The sequence below is a fragment of the Mustelus asterias genome, chromosome 19, assembly GCF_964213995.1.
Source record: "Mustelus asterias chromosome 19, sMusAst1.hap1.1, whole genome shotgun sequence".
Taxonomy (NCBI): domain Eukaryota; kingdom Metazoa; phylum Chordata; class Chondrichthyes; order Carcharhiniformes; family Triakidae; genus Mustelus; species Mustelus asterias.
In genome coordinates, this window is record NC_135819.1 from 40,092,792 (window position 1) to 40,116,363 (window position 23,572).

General features: G+C 45.2%; 1 protein-coding gene across 1 annotated transcript in view; it reads left to right on the forward strand.

Annotated features, from left to right (window-relative positions):
* vwf (von Willebrand factor) overlaps positions 1-19,302 on the forward strand; it is a 146,311-nt gene extending 127,009 nt beyond the window's left edge. The window contains exons 50-52 of the mRNA XM_078235380.1: positions 2,107-2,146; positions 3,611-3,714; positions 18,869-19,302. Coding sequence (XP_078091506.1) covers positions 2,107-2,146; positions 3,611-3,714; positions 18,869-19,054 — 330 coding nt within the window. The 3' untranslated portion in view covers positions 19,055-19,302. The remainder of the gene's footprint in view (positions 1-2,106; positions 2,147-3,610; positions 3,715-18,868) is intronic.
* The last annotated feature ends 4,270 nt before the right edge of the window (positions 19,303-23,572 follow it).

Here is a 23,572-nt window from a genome sequence, read left to right on the forward strand (position 1 = left end):
CCAGGGCGTCCGAATATGTCCCTGCAACACAGGACACAAGGTTAAGTGCAAGAGAGGGAGAGGAATCTGGGATGACAAACACGTGATTCACATTTCTCCATTGAACATGGAACAAAGCACCAAGAAAATTACATCACTGGAACAGGCCCTTCGGCGCTCCAAGCCTGTAGCGACCAGGCTGCCCATCTCATTTGTAACCCCTTACCCTTCCGGGCACCATATGCCTCTATTCCCATCCCATTCACATAGCTGTAAAGACGCCCCTTAAAGGTCACTATCGTATCTGCGTCCACGATCTCCCCCAGCAGCAAGTTTCAGGCACCCACTACCCTCTCTGTGCAAATAAACTTGCCTCGTACATCTCCTTTAAACCTTGCCCCTCGCACCTGAAATGCGTTCCTCCGAAAAGTTGCCTCAAAGTGAGTGGAAGAATGACAGGTGCTCATGGCTTGACGGCAGCCTGACCATGCTGTCGCTGATAGTCCACATCTCCCCTTCCCTTGACAGCTCCAGCGCCCGCTCCTCAAAGGGGGTGAGGACCCGGAGGTCTGGCTCACCTCTCTCACGGGTGTTATGGTCGGTCTTCTCCTGGAGACAGAAGGAGCCATGGAAGAAATGGTGGCGTGACTCCTGCAGCGTATCAGATGGTGGCCCTTAGAGAGCAAGCGCAGTGGGGCTCTTGGGGGGGTAGGAAGGAGGTGCTTGGGCGTCAGGAGCTGGAAGCATGCAGGGTGCTGGGGATGGGATAATCTGGGGGAGATTTGGGGGAAGATGCAAGATGGGGTTCAGCACTCACCCTTGCTGCCCGGATGAGGTTTTTAGCTTTTTTCTGGCACTGCTTTGCGGTTCGGGGGGCCAGTGCCCTGGCACTGACTGAGGTGGTGACTGCCTCCCAGGCCACATTGCCATCAGCCCCCTGGGTCTGCGTCCTCCTGGGGGGAAGAGGGTGTCCCGCCTCACCTCTGCTGCATCCAGCAGCCTCCCCAGGTCGCCCTCAAAAAACCAGGGGGGGCTGGTCGTGCGCACATTGTCCTGTACTTCCTGCCTGTCCATTCTTGAGTTTTTAATGGAGCTGCCCCTCGTTAGAGCAGATCAGCTGCAGGCAGTTTGGCCGAGCATTCCAGCAAGTTCCATGCAGTTTGCTTGTTAGCATTGAGGGGAAGGCAAGTGAGCGCTTGCAGGTGTGCTGATGGTGGGGGGAAGGGAGGAGGGGGTGGATCAGTGCCTCAATGATTGGGGACAGGGAAGAGAGAGGGCGGTGTCACACAGCCATCAGAGTCCGGAGAAGATGGGGACCTCGGTGTGGGGGAGAGGGGTCTACTGCCACCCTGCCTGAGATCAGTGGTGGGAAGGGGGGAGGGGCCCGTGATCAGTCTGGGTGGCAGGGGGATGGGTGGATAAGAGGGTCAGTAATATTGTGGGGGGTGGGGCAATGTCTGTGGGGGCCAGGGGGATGCATTATCCGGCTTGAGAGGGGTGCAACGGGGCCATATTCTATCATTTTCTTTCTGCGCATGCGCAGTTGGAGGAGCCGATTAGAGCTGCAGATTTTGGATGCGTTAAGCCCCACCCACAGGATTGTGCAGCACGATTCAGAATTGCTGATATGTTTTCAGACAGAGTGCGTATGGGGGCGCTGGAGAACGGGTCTAAGAGTCGGATCTGAAACACTCCCAGTTTCAATCCGCCCAGCACTTAGAATCAAAATGGTAAAATAGGGCCCATGGACCGCAGTGGCTCAAGATGGCAGCACAGTTCCACCTTCTCAAGGGCAATTAGTGATGGGCAATAAAGGCTGGCCTAGCCAGCCACACTCACTCTTTATCTTTCAGCAGTGAAAGCATCTAAGGCTAGATTCTTTGTATCTAATATCGTTGGTTAGCCATCATTTATTTCCAATATAAGCCGCACACTGTGCACAAAGACATCAACTGATTGTACGAGGGTGTGATTCTAGTGTGTGCAGAGATGCTTGTTAAAAGAGCAGAGGGAATATCCTCCAAGTAAAGTTAATTGACTATATTTTGCAACTTGTAAGTGAGCAAAACGTATTCGCAATATTAAAATGAACATTAACTCACACATTTCTCCCTTCTTGTATTGCAGGGTGAGATTGTACGTGTGGATAGGTCCTGCTGCTTCACCTGTGAGTAACATACACTGCATCTGTACAAATGATGCCATGTTATTTTAACCTGCACATTGAAAGATATCGAGCAGTCAATGCAATTCAGGAATAAAAATCCAATCCAATTTGTGGGTGGATTAATGAATGAATAGTTACTGTTCCCACAAAGAGAAGTGAAATGTTACAGCTTCACACACTAGAATGGAGATAGTTAAAGGATGTGGCCTTCAATACTCAGGGAATCATAGAATCCCTACAGTGCAGAAGGAGGCCATTCGGCCCATCGAGTCTTCACCGACTCTCTGATAGAGCATCTTACCCAGACCTTATCCTTGTCCACATAACCTCACACATCTACCCCACTAAATCCCCTAACCTGCACATTTTGGGGCATTAAGTGACAATTTAGCATGGCCAATCCACCTAACCTGCACATCTTTGGACTGTGGGTGGGAAACCGGAGCACCCGGAGGAAACCCACGCAGACACGGGGAGAACGTGCAAACTCCGCACGGACAGTGACCCAAGGCTGGAATTGAACCCGGGTCCTTGGCACTGTGAGGCAGCATTATGAAAAGTTATATGAAGGAAAATGTTGCTGGATTGTTTTTGCTACATAGCAAGATAGTAACAAGTGGGCACAAAGCCAAAAAAGAAACATTCTCATTTATGTAGCAGATGTAACATTCTCTTCCCCAGAATTGTTTACGCAGGGTCAATAAATGGTTTGAACATGAAGCCAGCTGTAAAAGAGGATTATTAAAAGGAACGGGACAACAAATGAGAGAGTGGGGTTTGACCATGATGTGCATGTGGGGAAAGTCACCAATGCAAATGTCATGGGCTGATAGATTCTGCTGGGACATTGCCCCGGTGCACACAACAGCCAGTCATGGGGAGTTGGCAAGTCTTCCACCACTCCAACATTAAGTGGAAGTATCCGAGGGAGTTCTGGGGTTATCTTATGTTTTCCATACAAAAAGTTCTGATAAGGTCATTTCCGAAGTCTTGTCACCTCAGAGCTGATTTCAGTGCCTTGAAGCGTCTTGCTGCTGCTGCAGAAAGCTAACTCCACCCCAAGTGGAACTGTTCACCGTTCCATGATGGCCACCTGCTCCCTTAGGTACATTTGAAAACATTTTGGCAGCTGTTTTCTTTTTCACTCTCCCTGGGCCTGTGGCTCACCACGGCAGTGTTATGACAATACTCCAGTCTGCCTGATCATGGTTGCAACAGGCACTTATGATGTGCCTTTATGGGCATGGGTTGCCCACCTCAGACAGAATAATGACCTTTCCCCAAATATTTGGGCCAAAGTCATTTACTTTCAATGGTGGCAGACTGAAATTGAGCCATGTTTCTACTGACGCAGTGGGATTCCTCAAATGTTCACCCCATGACTTGACAAATATGAAATAACTTTATTTAACTCATCAACACTGACATGAACATTTCGACAATGTTTGATGTTTTTACTTTCAGGCAAGTACAAGGTACAGCAGTGCAAAAAGATAACCGGAGTGATCAAACACATGAGGATTGATGACTGTGTGACTGAAAGAGAAGTTAACATGCACTATTGTGAGGTACTACTTAAGATTCAAAATCATTTACTTGTATTGTTCTTAATGATTGTCCTCCATCTTTTCACTTCCCAATGGAATATCAGACAAGTGAGAGGATATGGGTATAGAGATAGGGATGTTTTGCTGCAGTTGTAGCGGGCATTGGTGAGGCCACACCTGGAGTATTTGTGTGCAGTTTTGGTGTCCTTATCTGAGGAAGGATGTCCTTGCTTTTGAGGGAGCAGTGAAGGTTTACCAGGCTGATTCCTGGGATGGCAGGTCTGTCATATGAGGAGGGACTAAGTTGGTTAGAATTATATTCACTGAAGTTTAGAAGGGTGAGAGGGAATCTCATAGAAACTTAAAAATTCTAATCAGACAGGGTAGATTCAGAAAGAATGTTCCTGACGGTGGGGGTGTCCAGAATTAGAGGTCATAGTTTCAGAAGGAAAAATCAGTAAAATTGTTTGATTGTGTTAGATGAAACTGGTTTTGTATACCTTAAAACAGAACATCAGTAAAAAATGAGAAATCAGAGCACTAGTCCGAGTTAACTCTGTTCCATAGAATTCATAGAATTCCTAAAATGCAGAAGAAGGCCATTCAGCCCATCAAGTCTGCACCAACTTTCCGAAAGAGCGTTCCACCCAGGGACCCCCCCCCCTCTGCCATAGCAGGTCCACCTCATGAGCTCACTCCTTGCTTCTACCCCACCCCTTAGTGTCCATCTCAGGGAGTGAGCTCATGAGGAGGACAAAGGTTTTTGAAAAGGAGAGAGTAGAAGAGAAAGAGATGTAAAAAAAAATCCTGCACCCTGCATCAGGAATGTAGAGTCTATTTTCTCCTTCAGAATAAACTTGAGCATGACTGGTTCAAAGCAGAAAGTTCTTTAATAAATGTCCTTTATAATTAGTATTTTAAAGAAAGTGAAAGAGATTAATTTTACTGGTGTGTGAGAGAGAGAGAGAAGCAACAGCTTGTACAGCATTCAAACACCAACTGTACTGAATACATAGCTGTTATTAACAATATAGCTTTTCAGTTATCTGTGTTTTTAAAGAGCCGGACACAAGCAGTCTCTAGCTACATAAACAATTGGCATCCGTGACATGAAACACAGACATTTTCCTTATGGGAAAGCCTGTTTATGCGAAGGATCATTTCTGCCTAACATTCCACCTTCAAATATAACCAATTTTCTAAACTGAACCCAGAATTCCAAGCTGAGTTTTAAAATGTGGTCAAATTGGTTTAAATTAGCTTAAAGCACAGCACAATTAGCTATATTAGACAGAAATACAGTAAAATGAAGCCTTTTATCTGGTCACAAGGGGGTATAGGGATAAAGTGTGAATATGGCATTGAAATAAATGATGATCATATTGAATGGCAGAGCAGGCCCAAAGGGCCGAATGGCCTACTCCCGCTTCTAGTTTCTATGTCTTTGTCATACTGTTCTGTGGAGGAGTTTGGGCATGGAAGCTATATTATTCCCATTATGATGATGTGACCTTCATGTGAAAGAGCAATGTGATAAAAGTTCCATGCGATGTGCAGATTGGAAGTGATTTCTCCTTGAATTTCCTCTCTTGATAAATATTCAGGTGAAGCCAGCTTCCAAGGTGACAAGTGAGATAAAGCCAGGGTCAACGAGGTCAAATTGTAAATGAAGTGGATAATTGTTTGGTGAATGAGGGATTTCATGGCACCTTTCATAATTTCATAGCCAATCAGTCACTATTTCTGTAAACGAACAAAACAGCCCGGCTACACATGAGATCCCATAAGCAGCAATAAGATAAACAGCCAGTTAATACGTTTTTCATTGTGGTAGCTGAGGGGTGAATGTTGGCCAAGATTCTAGCAGAATTGTGTGCTCTTCATGGAAGAAGAGTTGTGGGTATTTTATTTCATAGAATCATAGAATCATCCAGTGCAGAAGGAGGACATTCGCCCATGGAGTCTTCAGTGACCACAATCCCACCCAGGCCCTACCCCATAACCCCATGCATTTACCCTAGCTAGTCCCCCTGACACTAAGAGACAATTTAGCATGGCCAATCCACCTAACCCGCACATCTTTGGACTGTGTGAGGAAACCGGAGCACCTGGAGGAAGCCCACACAGACACGAGGAGAACGTGCAAACTCCACACAGACAGCAACCCAAACCGGGAAGTGAACCCGGGTACCTGGCGCTGTGAGGCAGCAGTGCTAACCACTGTGCCGTTGGTTTAACAGATCACTTGATAGATGGCACCTTCAACAATGCAGGATCTCAGGCTGACTGGCAGCCTGGAGGGTGGCAAATGTAACTCCGGTATTTATAAAAAAGAGGGAGGGAGAAAACAGGGAATTACAGACCCGTTAGCCTAACATCAGTAGTAGAGGAAATGCTAGAGTCCATAAAGGATACGATAACAGAACACTTAGAAAATATCAACAGGATTAGCAAAGTCGTCATGGATTTGTGAAATGGAAGTCATGTTTGACAAACCTATTGGAGTTTTTTGAGGAGATAACTCTCAGAACAGATAAGGGAGAACCAGTGGATGTGGTGTATTTAGATTTTCAGAAAGCTTGTGATAAAGTCCCACATAAAAGGTAAGTGTGCAAAATTAACACAGGTGGGATTTGGGATAATATATTGGCATGGATTGAGAATTAACAGGCAGGATTTGCCCCTGCACAACAAGTACTCCTGCTTGAGTACTGCTGGAGGGGACAGCCCGCCTGGGGGAAGCAGCAGTGGCCGTGTCTCCGCAGTGGAGTCCAGCCCTGTAACTCAGAGGGCTAAGGAAAAGAGGAGGAAGGCGGTATTAATCGGGGACTCGATGGTGAAGGGGACAGACAGGCGTTTCTGCGGAGGTAGGCGGGATTCTCGCATGGTGGTCTGCCTCCCTGGGGCCGGGATCCAGGATGTCACTAGTCGCGTCCCGGAAATCCTGAGGTGGGAGGGAGAGGAGCCTGAGGTAGCGGTACATATTGGTACCGCTGATGTGGGTAGGAAGGGAGAAGGGGTCATGAAAAGGGAGTACAGGGAATTAGGGAGACAGCTGAGAAAGAGGAAAGCAAAGGTAGTAATCTCAGGATTACTGCCTGTGCCACAGGAAGGTGAGGGCAGGAATGGAGTGAGGTGGAGGATGAATGTGTGGCTGAGGGACTGGTGCAGGGGGCAGGGATTCAGGTTCCTGGACCATTGGGACCTCTTTAGGGGCAGGGGTGATCTGTATACAAGAAACGGGTGGAACTTGAATAACACGGGGACCAATATCCTGGCCGGTAGGTTGGCTAAGGCTACTGGGGAGAATTTAAACTAGATAGGTTGGGGGGAGGGGAGCTAGAAGAGTTGACTAGGATCAAGGAACTAATTGATGGGGGGGAGGATGCAGGGGTAAGGGGAATTACAAAATTAATGGTAGAGGAGAGGGTGCAAGTGAATGAAGGCGGTAATTTAGATAAGGGAGTAGAGGGAGACGGTGTTCGCAACTCATCAAAGCGGGTTCAGATAAAAGCTGGAATAAGGACACTTTGCCTGAATGCACGAAGCATTCGGAACAAGGTGAATGAGTTGATGGTGCAAATCAGCACAAGTGGGTACGATCTGGTGGCCATTACAGAAACATGGCTGAAAGGTGACCAGGACTGGGAGATGAATATCCAGGGGTATCAGGCGTTTAGGAAGAATAGACAGGAAGGAAAAGGTGGTGGGGTCGCGTTATTAATAAGAGATAATATCAGGGTAGTACTGAGGGATGACATAGGCTCTGAGGAACAAAACGTGGAATCATTATGGGTAGAGATGAGGAATAGTAGAGGGAGAAAGACACTAGTAGGTGTGGTATATAGGCCCCCAAATAATAATGTTGAGGTAGGGAGGGCTATAAACAAGCAGATAAGGGATGCGTGTAAAAACGGAACGGCAATAATCATGGGGGACTTCAACATGCACATTGACTGGCAGACTCAAGTCGGTAAGGGTGGAATGGAGGAAGAGTTCTTAGAATGCTGTCGGGATAGTTTCCTTGAACAGCATGTTACGGAACCGACGAGGGAACGAGCTATTTTGGATCTGGTATTGTGTAACGAGATAGGTAGAATTAAGGATCTTATTGTGAAGGACCCTCTTGGGTCTAGTGACCACAATATGGTCGAATTTCTGATTCAGATGGAAGAGGAGAAAGTTTGGTCTCAAACCAGTGTCCTCTGTTTGAACAGAGGGAAATATGATAGGCTGAGGGATGAATTGGCTAAGGTAGACTGGGAGAGCAGGCTGGCAGGTAGGATAGCTGAGGAACAGTGGAGGATTTTTAAGGAGATCCTTTTCAGTTCTCAGCAAAAATATATTCCAGCAAAAAACAAGGATTGTAAGAAAAGGGAGAACCAGCCGTGGATAACGAAGGAAATAAAGGAGAGTATTAAAATAAAAACAGCTGCGTACAGAGTGGCCAAAAATAGTGGAGAAACAAGTGATTGGGAAAAATTTAAGAAACAACAAAGAGAGACTAAGAAAGCGATAAAGAAAGGAAGGATAGACTATGAAGCTAGGCTAGCAATTAATATAAAAAATGATAGTAAAAGTTTTTATAAATATATAAAAAGGAATAGAGTGGCTAGAGTGAATGTTGGACCCTTGGAGGACGAGAGGGGGGAGTTAATAGTGGGAAATGAGGATATGGCTGAGTCTTTAAATACGTTTTTTGTGTCGGTCTTCATGGTGGAGGACACAAATAGTTTGCCAAATATTAACGATAGAGGGTTGGCAGCAGGAGAAATACTTAATACGATTAATGTTACCAGAGAGGCAGTGCTGGGTAGACTAATGGGACTGAAGGTGGACAAGTCCCCGGGTCCGGATGGAATGCATCCCAGGGTATTGAAAGAAATGTCAGAGGTAATAGTGGATGCGTTAGTGATTATTTATCAAAACTCGTTGCATTCTGGGGTAGTGCCGGTTGATTGGAAAACGGCTAATGTTACGCCGCTGTTTAAAAAAGGAAGGAGACAAAAGGCGGGTAACTATAGGCCGGTCAGCTTAACGTCTGTAGTAGGGAAAATGCTGGAATCCATTATTAAAGAGGAGATAGCAGGGCATCTGGATAGAAATGGTTCGATCAATCAGACGCAGCATGGATTCATGAGGGGAAAGTCGTGCTTGACGAACATGTTGGATTTTTATGAAGATGTGACGAGGGCGGTTGATGGAGGAGAACCGGTGGATGCGGTGTTTTTGGATTTCCAAAAGGCGTTTGATAAGGTGCCCCATAAAAGGCTGCTGAAGAAGATTAGGGCACACGGAGTTGGGGGTAGTGTGTTAAAGTGGATTGGGGACTGGCTATCCGACAGGAAGCAAAGAGTCGGAATAAATGGGTGTTTTTCCGGTTGGAGGAAGGTAACTAGTGGCGTGCCGCAGGGATCGGTACTCGGGCCGCAACTGTTTACCATTTATATAGATGATCTGGAGGAGGGGACGGAGTGTAGGGTAACGAAGTTTGCAGACGACACAAAGATAAGTGGAAAAGTGAATCGTGTGGAGGACGGAGAAGATCTGCAGAGAGATTTGGACAGGCTGAGTGAGTGGGCGAGGATATGGCAAATGGAGTATAACGTTGAGAAATGCGAGGTTATACACTTTGGAGGAAATAATAACAAATGGGATTACTATCTCAATGGAAACAAATTAAAACATGCTACCGTGCAAAGGGACCTGGGGGTCCTTGTGCATGAGACGCAAAAGCCCAGTCTGCAGGTACAACAGGTGATCAAGAAGGCAAATGGGATGTTGGCCTATATTTGCGAGGGGGATAGAATATAAAAGCAGGGATGTCTTGATGCACCTGTACAGGGCATTGGTGAGGCCGCAGCTGGAATACTGTGTGCAGTATTGGTCCCCTTATATGAGGAAGGATATATTGGCATTGGAGGGAGTGCAGAGAAGGTTCACCAGGTTGATACCGGAGATGAGGGGTTTGGATTATGAGGAGAGGCTGAGGAGATTGGGTTTGTACTCGTTGGAGTTTAGAAGGATGAGGGGGGATCTTATGGAGACTTATAAGATAATGCGGGGGCTGGATAGGGTGGAGGCGGAGAGATTCTTTCCACTTAGTAAGGAAGTTAAAACTAGAGGACACAGCCTCAAAATAAAGGGGGGTCGGTTTAAGACAGAGTTGAGGAGGAACTTCTTCTCCCAGAGGGTGGTGAATCTCTGGAATTCTCTGCCCACTGAGGTGGTGGAGGCTACCTCGCTGAATATGTTTGAAGCGCGGATGGACGGATTCCTGAGCGGTAAGGGAATTAAGGGTTATGGGGATCAGGCGGGTAAGTGGTACTGATCCACGTCAGATCAGCCATGATCTTATTGAATGGCGGGGCAGGCTCGAGGGGCTAGATGGCCTACTCCTGCTCCTATTTCTTATGTTCTTATGTTCTAAAACAGAGAGTAGGAATAAGTAGGTCTTTTTCAAAATGGTGTATGGAGACTAACAGTGTCTAGAACAAGGGATCACAGTCTCACGATATCGGATAAGCCATTTAGGACTGGGGTGAGGAGTAATTTCTTCACTCGCATGGTAGTGAGCCTGTGGAATTCTCTACCACAGAGCCTGTGGAGACCAAGTCACTGAATATATTTAAAAAAAAATAGATAGATTTCCAGATTTGAAAGGCATCACGGAGTATGGAATGAGTACAGGTACATGGCATTGCGGATCAGTCACGATCATACTGAATAACGGAGCAGGCCTGAGGGCTGAATGGACTATGCTTGGTCCTATTTCCTACATTTCTTCCTAAGAAGTCAGCTCAGATCATGTGTGCAAGTCCTGTATTGAGAGTCAAATGCCCAACCAATCTGGCTTAGAGGCGAGTGTGCTACTACTCAGCTAAGAATGCAAAATTAAGCAATAGCTTATATATTTGGACCCCAATTCATATTTAATAAGTACATCTAAAGGCGACCAGTCCTAGCTTTTCAAACTTCTGATAACCAAAGTCCCTCATTCCTGGTAGCAATCTAGCAATCCTCTACACCTGTTCCAATGCATTTACATCATTCCTGAAGCCCAGAAATATCCACAAAACTCCAGGCCATCCAGTGAATGATAAAGTTCTAGCCTGATCTCTTTTGTTTTTATGCTTCTGTTTATATACTCCTTTTTTAACCAACTTTTGCTGCCACCCTGAAGAATTTGTGTTGATGGGACATCATGTTCTCCCTGCTCATGAACAATTTTCAAAATTGTGCCATTTATGTCCTTCCATATGACCCCTCCCCAAGCGCATCGCTTTACACTTTCCCACATTGAATTTTATCCGCCATGCATGAAAGTGCATACAGTTTAGTGGCAAACTGCATGCAATGCATGTGGAAGTAAAGTGCATACAATGCATGAGGCATTGTGCTTGTAATGACAAAGTGCATGCAATATGTTGAGTGGCATACGTGCAACAGTAAATTGTACGCCATGTGTATAATGAGAAAATAGCTGCTTTGCAGACAGTATCAAGTGGATGCTATCATAAAGCAAGTGCGATGCTTGTAAAGGCAAAGTGCATCTACTTAATAGTGACGAGGTGCACAGAAAGTTAGAGCTGGTGCAAGGTGGAGGGAATCATGCTAACTTGCCCAGACACAAGTAACAAAGTGGACATCAATAGAAATCCCACACACTGGGACTACTGATCATTAAGAGATTACAGTGAAGGAATTATCAGTGACCCAGCTGAGCTCCCAAAGTCCCATTCCCTGTGTGGGTGTAAATCCTTTAAAATGTTAAATAGCTTAATTAAATATTCTTGTTAATAGGTTTTGGTTTTGCAGGCACTGTCTTTGTTCTGTCCCCTGCACTAGTGTTGCTAGCATGCATGGATTAGATGACATCATTGAAAACAACCATTTGTTCAGCATTATGAACGGGCAGAGCATTTTAATTATAAATACATGTTCCTTTTTCCATAAGTTGAATGGTGGCGCCTCCTTCAGTAGTTAACTTCAAATGTTAGAATATTCTGTTCATTTTCCACGAGTGATGGCTTAATCGAAAGAAACTGAAACATTATTAAGTCCACTTGTTTGTACACATTCTTTTTACTGCTATATTCCTAAACTATTAGTCAGTATCCAGTGTTTTTAATTTCCACATGCCAGTTGGAACGGGAGGATTAGATGAACTGTTTCATTCTGCATATGCCATCACAAACCAGCCGTTGGTTCTTGTCTTTAGAACCACAGAATGCCATTTGGCCCTCCGAGTCTGCACTGACTCTCGGAAAGAGCATCTTACCAGGCCCACCCCATCCCCGTAATCCTGCACATTTAGCATGACCAATCCACCTAACCTGCATATCTTTGAACACTAAAGGGCAATTTAGCATGGCCAATCCTCCTAAGCTGAATATCTTGGGACACTAAGGAGCAATTTAGCATGGCCAATCCATTTAACCAGCAAATCTTTGGAGTGTGGGAGGGAAACCGGAACACCCGGAGGAAACCAAAGCAAACACAGGGAGAACGTGCAAACTCCACACAGACAGTGATCCGAGGCCGGAATCGAACCCAGGTCCTTGGCGCTGCGAGGCAGCAGTGCTAACCACTGTGCCACCCTCTGTGAGATTGCTATTGGATACCTCGGACTGTCCTCACAGTAACGCGGCTAAGGTTATTTGTTCCTCAGAGACAGGGTCACAATCCGCATCCCACTGCACCAAGGCATTGCTTCAGTGCGCTGTAACACCTTATGATGAATTTATCAAATGTGAATGTTCTGACTGTGGAGATGACCTATATAATAGGAATGGATTTATAGCATCATAATCATCATCAATGTTAGGTGCCTCTCAGGATGTCACTCCAGAAGTAGGTGTTGTGATCTGTCATTATGGCTATCTTTTGAACCCTTGCAGCATCAATAATGTCAGCGAGGCAATAAAACCTGTCTACAACATTAATCCAGGTGACAGGGCAAAATCAGCCTATGAAACACTGGATTAACTATTGCAGGTCAGTGCCTTTACAGTGGATCTTACAGAGTAAATATACCATTGAAATATATTTGTTAGAACTTCACAGGGCACATTTATCCATTCCGGGCAACCAGGACCATGTTGGAAGGAAGTGCATGTCAGAAAATTGTCTGTTAGTATTGTAATTTTATTTTAAATAGGATTAGTAACCTTTTTTTTATTCATTCTGGCTGGCCAGCATTTATTGCCCATCCCTAGTTGCCCTTGAACTGAATGGTTTGCTAGGCCATTTAAGAGGGCAGTTGAGAGTTAACCACATTGCTGTGACTCTGGAGTCGCATGTAGGTCAGAACAGATAAAGATGGCAGATTTCCTTTCCTAAAGGACGTTAGTGAGCAGATTAATTTTTCCAACAATTGACAATGGATTCATGGTCATCAGTAGATTCTTAATTCCAGATATTTTTTGTTGAGTTTAAATGCCACCACCTGCCGTGGCGGGATTCGAACCCTGGTCCCCAGAACATTAGCTGAGCTTCTGAATTAATAGTCTAGTGATAATACCACCCGGGCATTGCCTCCCTCTTGCCACTCTGAAGGCAATCATTACACAATCATTACGCAATCACTCACCTCCAAATGCCCCAGCAAGTCCAATATCATTTCCACGCCCCTCCGCCACTCTATCCCTAATCCTTTAAGAATAAATAAATAAAAGCAATCAAAGAAACTGAAAAGGAGAAAATGATGGCTGGGATTTTACCGGTTTGCCCCACCCATAAAATTGCACGAGAGCCGAGGAAACAGGATCATGCCCAATTTCTCGGTGCTCACGATCTTACGAGAGCCGGATTTCCGGCGAGAGGCTGAATAATTTATTCAAATTTATTCAAATAAAGATTTGTATCTGTTTAGTGAGCCCAGCGCTCAATCATCGAGACTCACTTGCCTTCATGGCCTCGTCGGGAAAACACCTGCTCCCCATGAACGGACAACAGTTCTGTTGGCCTCACTAGTGGAACCGGAGGCCATCGAGTCTCCCTGGGGGGGTCGTGGGAGTTGCCCCTTGGGCAGTGCCACCCTCGTACCTTGGTACCTGGGCAATGCCCAGCGGGCACCTTCGCACTGCCCACCGGGGCCTGAAGGTCATGGCCTGATCGGTGGGAGGATGGGGAGCCACTGCGCACTCTGCAGAGGCGATGGGTTTGGGGGGAGGGGGGTTCGCGATTGGTCGGGGTGGGAGGGGTGGCAGGGGCTAGATGTTCATGCATTGTGGAGCTCGCAATCGGCCGCAGACCCCTGCGATTGCTGGGGGAGGGGGTGATGGTGGGAATTTGTCGAGGCTGCCTGACAGACCCCTGCTATCGCAATTGCGTATGTGCGGCATCGGAGGTCTGCACAAGTGCAGTAGCTCCCTCTATAGGCTGGCTGGGGAATTAAGCCCAGCTCACTGCCTGCAGCAGCTAGAAATAGTCTACACCATTTTTTCAATGTCTAAGTATGTAAGGGTATGAAAACTCACCCAAAAAATGGATCAGGAACTCTTCCATTTTCACGCTAGCTGGACACTTAGAATCATTCTTGCAATCATTCTTTAATTCTTGGATAACCATAGGGTTTTGATTACCTTAACTCCAGGGCTCCCTTCAAACAAATCCCTACAAAGGGAGCCTGGCTTGAGTACACCAACCTACACCTACGTATCAACATTTTCAGTAATTTTATATACACAGCTTCTTTGCACTTGATGGGTGTATTGTATTTGTTACCTTGCAAGCAAACAACCTTCCTACTTCTAAAAATTAATTTAGGTGGAAAAGATGCTACCATTATTTAAGTCTCATTAATAGAATTCAGAACATGTACACCTGAAAGTTGCAGTAGAAATACTTATTGCACCGAGGTCTGGATTCTTAAAAGTCCCACAAAGTCGCATCATAAGCACCACTTAACCTTGTGATGTGACTTTATCTTTAATGAAAAGTCTCAAGTGTGCTATTCTCAGCAGAATTGTGACTGCGTGGCATATTTCACTTGGTGATTATTCAGGCCTTAAAGGTGACACGGTATGGGTACAGACGTGTGGTGTATGCAGCATTACCAGACCTTGCCACAGAGGGGTGCTGCACAAGGTCGCTGAGATTAGAAAATTGCATCTATTCAGTGCCTGATCAAATCATTCAAAAAATCTTCTGTTTGCATTCATTTTCGCATATATAAACACGTCCCACAAACCCAGCACAGTAGAGGGCATGGTCCTTACTGGCACTGATGGAGGTTGGTTAAGATGTGAGCCCAAGTGTTCCCTCTCAATGGACATTAAAGATCCCGCAGTACGACTGAACTGTCTCCCCAGTGTCCAGATCTATATTTATCCCACAACCAGCCTTACTAAAAGAGATTATCTGGTCGTCTGTCTCAAAGCTATTATGGAACCTTGCTGAGTGAAAATAGGCTGTTGTGTTCCCTACAGCACAACAGACTACATTTTAGGTATATTTAATTGTCTGTGAAATTATAAGGGGATAGGCCAACCTGGAGCACAAAGGGTTGCTTAGAATTGTCCTGTTTTGGAGACACGTGATACTCATGTATACTGAGAGGCCTGTAGCGAAAGCTTTAAAAAAACAAACCTGCAGTTAATAGCCCAAAGAATGACACATTAAGATTTCTTGATTTAAAACTTTTACTGTAAGAGATGGCTAAAAACCACTATTGACTAAACACTATTTTCTTTTTGCAAGCAACTTATAATTTAAACTGCAGAAAGGAATGTTCTGCTTTTATACTCGCCACATATCACACTCTCCACAGAATTACAGTCCTTGAAACAAACCAACCATCTTTGCTATAAGATTCCAATGGGTTCTGTTATCCTTGTTTTGCCACATAGTAACTTTTAGTGAGAGGCTTGAGGCGCTTTCCTCAGTTTTCAGAGATTTTTTGGAAACCCATCGGCAGCAGTAAAGCTTCTTCTGATGAATCTTCTTCCTCTTGACCATGTTGAGAACATATTTCCCAGAATCATCAGAAGGCTGCAGGATGTGCCTGTTCAACTGGAGACTGTCTTCCTCAGATATCTGGCTGCGGTAGCTCACAAGATGGAGCATCCTCGTCTCTCTGCTGACTGTACAGAATCTCTCCTAACTGTGCGCGATTTGAAGGGAAGGATGTAGCTTGAAGTCAAAAATGATGTCCTCTGCCCTCTCCCCAGTGGCAATGTGAAAAACATTAGCCTCGGATCTAGGGAGAAATGTAAATGATCTATCCTTAACCCCCAACTTTCTTTCAACATGGAAGTAAGTGGATAGTTAACAGTACAACTATTTACAATCAAATATCTACATCACCTATCTGGGGCTTTGGGAGACTCAGGCCTGGATTTTATGCTCTCTGTTGGCAATTTTGAAGATGGGATGCTGGTAACATATAATGGGTGTCCTGCCTGCTGCATTCCCACCTGTTCCCAACCTGTCTCCCATTTTAAGGGGGGGGTGGGGGGGGTGGGGTGGGGGGGAGGTTGTGGAGGTGTCAGATGAATAGCCACTGAAGTGCCTCACCCCACCCCACCCCACTGCTCATTTACCCATGACATAGGAGGCCCATGCCAAATGGGTAGCTTAACAGCTTTTACTGAGTCCTGGAGCTGGAGTCAGGTACAACTTGGGGACCTCTTTTGGGTGTCCCCTTGGCCCATCGGAGGCGCCCCTCCCCAAGATCACACTTTCCCCTTGAGGCCTTTCCTGCTGGCCTCTCAAACATGGACTCACATGCTCCTCATCCTCCCTCACTGGGGTTTCACAGCCAGGCCCTGCTGATACCCCAGACTTACCTTCAGTTTGGCGTCGAGAGCTTCTTCTTCTTCCAGGTTCTGGCTGTAGTCCCAGCAGTGGCCACTGCTCGAACCTGGCGCTGCTTGGACTACAGAGCTGCTGACCAATCAGATTGGCCGGCAGCCCTCTGAGGTGGGGCTATTTCCCCCAGATCAAATCGGAAATCGCATCTTAAGCCAAACACCTTGCCAAGCGTAAAATGGCTGTTTTTTGTGGGCAGTATCCTGACCAGGCTTTTAGTTTTGGGGGAGGCAGGTGTAAGGATCAAGCCCTTTGATTCTACTCATTGTGAAGTTAGATACTACTACCATTGTCTCCAAGCATAACATCTTACGCCTTCCTCTCAGTAAAACATACTAAGCCTTCCTTTGATCTCTATCAAATGGCAGATGGAGTTCAATCCAGATGAATGCTAAGTGATGCATTTTGGTAGAACTAACATAGGGGGGAGCTATACGATAAATGGCAGAACCATAAAGGGTGTAGATATGCAGAGGGACCTAGGTGTGCAAGTCCACAGATCCTTGAAGGTGACGTCACAGGTGGAGAAGGTAGTGAAGAAGGCATATGGCATGCTTGCCTTTATAGGATGGGGCATAGAGTATAAAAGTTGGGGTCTGATGTTGCGGTTGTATAGAACGTTGGTTCGGCCGCATTTGGAATACTGCGCCCAGTTCTGGTCGCCACACTACCAGAAGGACGTGGAGGCTTTAGAGAGACTACAGAGGAGGTTTACCAGGATGTTGCCTGGTATGGAAGGGCTTAGTTATGAGGCGAGATTGGGTAAATTGGGGTTGTTCTCACTGGAAAGACGGAGGATCAGCGGTGACCTAATAGAGGTGTATAAAATTATGAAAGGCATAGATAGGGTGAACGGTGGGAAGCTTTTTCCCAGGTCGGTGGTGACGTTCACGAGGGGTCATAGGTTCAAGGTGAGGGGGGGGAGGTTTAACACGGATATCAGAAGGACGTATTTTACACAGAGGGTGGTGGGGGCCTGGAATGCGCTGCCGGGCAAGGTGGTGGAGGCAGACACACTGGGAACATTTAAGACTTATCTAGATAGCCACATGAATGGAGTGGGAATGGAGGGATACAAAAGAATGGTCTGGTTTGGACCAGGGAACGGCATGGGCTTAGAGGGCCGAAGGGCCTATTCCTGTGCTGTGTTGTTCTTTGTTCTTTGTTCTTTGTTAGACTGTAGAACAGATCACATGGCCTCCTTTAGTTCACCCAAAATTTAAATATACAGTTCCAAACTGGGGCTAAAGTGATCAAAGGATATGGGGAAAGAGGCATCAGGATATTGAATTTGATGATCAGCCATGATTGTAATGAATGGTGGAGCAGGCTCGAAGGGCTGAATGGCCTACTCCTGCTTCTAGTTTCTATGTTTCTATGTCAGACATAAAACTATGAGTAAGCTCATAATTATAACAATATATTGAAACAAGGAATCAGTAATTTAGCATTGCCAGTATGAACTGTGATGAGGGTGAATATGGGGAATTAGAGCATGGAATTTGTCAATGGATGGAAATGTGGAAGAGCGGCAGGATGGAATGCAGTATTTAGCAGCTGAATTGTTGACATGTTGTTGACGTATGTTGTTCCTCCTATTGTGTGAAGGTTTATGCCTAGAACGCAGCTAAGATAGCAAATAAGCAACCTTTCACTTGTGAGAGCTGGCTTCAATTGCAGCTCAGAGGATTGCTGCTTGAGAAGGTTCTAAATACCCTAGTTTTGGGTTCTTTCTCTTGTCATTCCCAGGAAACGGGTTTGCCACACAGAGCTGTCTATAAATTCTTGATACAAGGTCACCAGGTTGCTTGATTTGTGGAAACTGAGGGCCGATTGTATGGTCCCATCTCAACGGGGTGGTAAAATGCAGTAAGCCATTCCAAAGACCATTGACATTGACGGGACCATAAAATCCCACTGGCAGAAGAGGCAGGGAATTTCCACCCTGAACTATTATTACTTTAGCATTATGGCTGCTCTTCTGAAGTCGAGATTAACACACATTATTGAAATCCAGATGAGGGCATATTGTTAAAATCTAGATTAAGCGCATGGTTGAGATCTATATAAGTCATTGTTGAGATCTAGCTAAGGCAAGTTGCTGTGTTAGAATTGATAGAATTCATTCTGCATTTGGTTCTGACCTGATAATGTTCCGTATTGAGTATGGGTGTCAAACATTGAAGAATTTATCCATTTCTCAGGCATCATGCCCATTCCTGCATACCAAAGCCCGCTGCCAAAATAACCGCTCAAAATTAATATATTGTCTCAAGAAGAAGCAAAAGTGTACTATTTCTGAAATTGGATGCCGTTTTCACGATGTGTCACTATCCAATTGTTGGCTCATTTTATTTTACAGGGGCACTGTCTAAGTAAAACTGCATACTCCATAGAGAAGGATGGCTTGCAGAACGAATGCTCCTGCTGTACAGCAACTGCATCGGCACCTATGCTAGTGCCACTGAGATGTCAGAACGGGACTGTGCTACAACACAAAGTCATCGACATGCAGGAGTGCGCGTGTGTTGCTCAGAAGTGTGAATGAATGAAGTAAAACATGTAAAGGACAGAAACTGGGCTGCAAGCGTGAAGGAATGAAGTTAAAACATGTAACTGGGCTAACTACTTCATCCAGAACTGGCTTTATTTCAAATTCAGTATTAAAATGAGTGCTCTTTATCATTTCACAAACAATACTCCACCCAATGTTATTTCTTGCTATGAAAGTGCTCCATGTAAATGTGATTAATTGTAACATCTCGTTTTATTGCTGTATTAAAAATTTTGAATCTCTGATGCAATGGTTTTGAATTTACTCAAAGAAAGACAATCAATGTTTATCAGTTGTGCTGAACCAAATATTTTGTCTGCGTTTATGTTATTCACGTGTAAAGAAAGCTTCTGACAGTTTTGCAGTGTACTCACACACAGGATCATGCAATGGAGAAACAGGCCATTTGACAAATCATGTTTGCACGGGCTTGGTAAAAGAGCTCTCAATTAGTCCCACCCCACCTGCTCTTCTCCACAAAGCCCTGCAATTGTTTTACACTCCCTTTTTAAATGGGGGCCTAGGCTGGGATTTTCCCAAAAGATTCTAAGTCGCCAAATTGCAGGAAAATGGGAGTAATTCCTGCTGGTTTTCAGAGCGAATGTCCAACACTCCGTGCGTCACAAAGTGCGCTAGCGGGATGATGCGCGTTATCACACACGAGGCTTGAGATGCTCAAGGAAATAAAGATTTTTATTTACTATTACAACGAAGCTACCATATATAGTACACGATCCCAGACTGAGGGGTCCCAGACAGAGCAGTGACCTTTATACCTCTCCCAGGAGGCGGAGCCCGACTGGGATGTACCATAATAACTATAATACAGTGTAACAGCCCAACCCTAACCCCAACAGCAACAAGTAGAACAACCCATCCCTAACCCCCAACAGCAACATATATACATACCCGTAGTACTGGCCAGACCCTGGCTCAGTACTACCTAGTGGGAACCAACGATGGTTCACCACACGGGATTCCCTCTAAAAACCAGTGGCAGGGCCTATTCCAGCCCAGGAGGCCAGCAGCATATCGCTGAACAGGCCGCAGCGCATGCGTTGCTCTGTCAGAGCGGAGATCAGCGCATGCGCAGTGACCCCACACTGCCAGCCTCCCAATCACTGACCAGCCCCGCAACCTCCATCGCTGGGCCTTGCAGAGACCGCCACCACCCCACCCCCCCCTCCCCAGATTGCAGGCCTCCTGGACCTCCCTGGGCAAAACCTGATGTGTCTCCCACCCGCATCCCCCCCATGACCAGCCCCCTTCTCCCGGCAGCTTCAACCCCCACCCCCCCAACCCAGATGGCCAACCTGATCACAATCCTCCCTCCTTCTGCCACCAATCACTGTGCAGAGTGGCAGTGGGACACCCCCCCCCCATCGAACACCCCGCCCCTCTTGCCCTGCCCCCCCCCCCCCCTTGGCACTGCCCGGTGCTCAAGCAGCACAGCGACTTGGGAGAATCGTACCCCCCCAGTATTTCTCTTTTGAAAGTTACTATTGAATCTGCTTCCCCCACATTTTCAGGTAGTTTACTCCAGACCAATACTTAGGTTGTATTCAGAGAATGATAAATAGAAACTAGAAGCAGGATTAGGTCACTCAGTCCTTTAAGCCTGCTCCGACAGTCATTATGATCATGGCTGATCATCAAATTCAATATCCTGACCCCCCTTTCCTCCCACATCCCTTGATCCCTTTAGCCTCCAGAACCATATCTAATTTCTTCTTGAAATGTGACAACTGCTTTCTGTTGAGGTCAAGATTAAAGCGCATCACTGAAATCCAAATGAGGGCATATTGTTAAAATCTAGATTAAGTGCATGGTTGAGATTTATACAAGTCATTGTTGAGATCTAGTTAAGGCATGTTGCTGCGTTCGAATTGATAGAATTCATTCTGCGTCCACCACTCTCTGGGTGAATAAATTTCTCCTCACCTCAGTTCTAAAATGTTTACCCCTTATCCTCAAACTATGACCCCTAGTTCTGGACTCCTCCACCATCGGGAACATTCTTACTAAATCTACCCTGACTAACCCTGTTAGAATTTTATAAGTTTCTACGAGATTCCTGGGGTTTAGCCAAAATCAGCTATTCTGAATAATGGTGGACTGCTGGCTGAGTTTTGCAACAGTTTTTAAATCCAAACTTCCTTTAGCTTCTGTTAATTCCCAACCCGTGGCTTTACAGTTGAAATACACTTCAAGAAAGAATTAAGCTGTAACAGGTCAAGGTTGTTCCGGTAGAAGTTAGCTCCTTTATTTATAGGGCTTGTCATACATACAAGTCTCTAACAAGTTAATTTACTGTATTGGAACTCCATTTGCTGTGGATTTCATTCTATAGATCACAGCCTAATTGGAAAATAAATGTACTTCCTCCTTTATTGCACTGGCTTTGCTAGGCAGACATGGGTAAAATACAATAAAGTGATGCATTAATAATTCAATTTATTAATTTTTTTTTGTTCCCGACAATAGGAAGGGTGATGCACAACAGTGAGCTATGTGCTGGCCCAGTGCGTGGGACAGATTAGACTCTGAGATCTTTTGGGATGTCGCCGATGAGGCTGAATACATGTCCAGCATTTCTATAATAAGATGCTTTTTGTTGGTGAACTAGCTTGGAAATATTTATACTGTTGATAAGAAAAAAGACAGAGAGGAGAAACATAAAGGCCCCACTTGTCAGGAGCTATTAATTTTTGTGTAATTTTACTGTAAATCTACCTTGTCTTCTAAAAAACCAAACTCATTTCACACTGGAGCCTTCCTGTTATTCAAACAAAGGGTTCTTCATCCTACCAGTTAGGGTTAGGCACAAAACCAGGTCAAAGAGGTGAAAGAATCAATCACTAACCCACTGCACAACTTATCCTGTTGCAACTTGAGCTTTAATTGTTGCAGGGATGGTGGGCTATTACTGAATTATGGAGTTTGATTGATTAGCGAAGATAATGGAAATTGAGTAGATCTGAGTTGAATGGAGCAGAAATTGCAGAGTCTGATGAGTTGGAACGTTGTTGGAAGTACTAAGTACTTAAAGCTAACCCACAAATAGATTTGCCCACAAATATTCTTTAGAAGTGGCTGAACTGTCCTGTGCCAGCCTGGCTTACTTTACAAACTAGCAGTGAAATCGTGGTGCAGGAAGATGCCAATGTGTCTCCACAAAGAGCAAGTTATTTCAAGTAACAATTGTCATTAGAATGGGGGGAAACTGATTTGCTGATGTGGCTTCAATGAACATAGTTGATGTATGCTTCAGTGACCATGGTTAGTGAGTTTAATTTGAACAAGCTGGGCCGTCTCTTTTAAGTGTGGCAGAGATATCATCATCCAAAATATAGCTGAACCTTGAGGTGGTTCTTTTTGAAGAAGGATTCTGAGAGTAACATTGTAAAAATAGTTTCAGGTCCACCATAATATTCTATAGTTTGCAATCTCTGGTGAATATATAGACAATAAGAAGTCTCACAACGCCAGGTTAAAGTCCAGCAGGTTTATTTGGTAGCACAAGCCACAGCTTTCGGAGCGCTGCTCCTTCATCATGTGAGTGGGAGTTCTGTTCACAAACAGGGCATATAAAGACACAAACTCAATTTACAAGATAATGGTTGGAATGCGAGTCTTTACAGGTAATCAAGTCTTAAAGGTACAGACAATGTGAGTGGAGAGAGGGTTAAGGACAGGTTAAAGAGATGTGTATTGTCTCCAATTTACATGAATAATGGTTGGAATGCGAATACTTACAGCTAATCAAGTCTTTAAGATACAAACAACGTCTGCGCCGTCGTGTGTTGTGAAGGCTGCCTTGGAGAACGCTTACCCGAATATCAGAGTCGCTGAGCAGAAACTGATAGCCAAGTTCCGCACACATGAGGACGGCCTCAACCGGGATATTGGGTTCATGTCTCACTATTTGTAATCCCCACAGCTTGCCTGGACCTGCAGAGTTTCACTGGCTGTCCTGTCTGGAGACAATACACATCTTTTTAGCCTGTCTTGATGCTCTCTCCACTCACGTTGTTTGTATCTTAAAGACTTGATTAGCTGTAAGTATTCACATTCCAACCATTATTCATGTAAATTGAGTCTGTGTCTTTATATGCCCTGTTTGTGAACAGAATTCCCACTCACCTGAAGAAGGGGCTTGGAGCTCCGAAAGCTTGTGTGGCTTTTGCTACCAAATAAACCTGTTGGACTTTAACCTGGTGTTGTTAAACTTCTTACTGTGTTTACCCCAATCCAACGCCGGCATCTCCACATCAGGGTTGCTGATGATCAGGAGACTGGTAGATCTGGGCCATTACTTATTTCAACTTAAGTTCAGTTCCATTTGTTGTATATTATACACATATACTGACTACTGATTTAGAGGATGGAACATTAGCCATTGCATGGTGGTACAAAGAGGGACAATGGGACGGTGGGGGTGGTGTGGCAAAATCAGTAGAACTGTGAAACCTGATCCCAAACCATTATAAACGCACCTACTTTCAGCTTAAC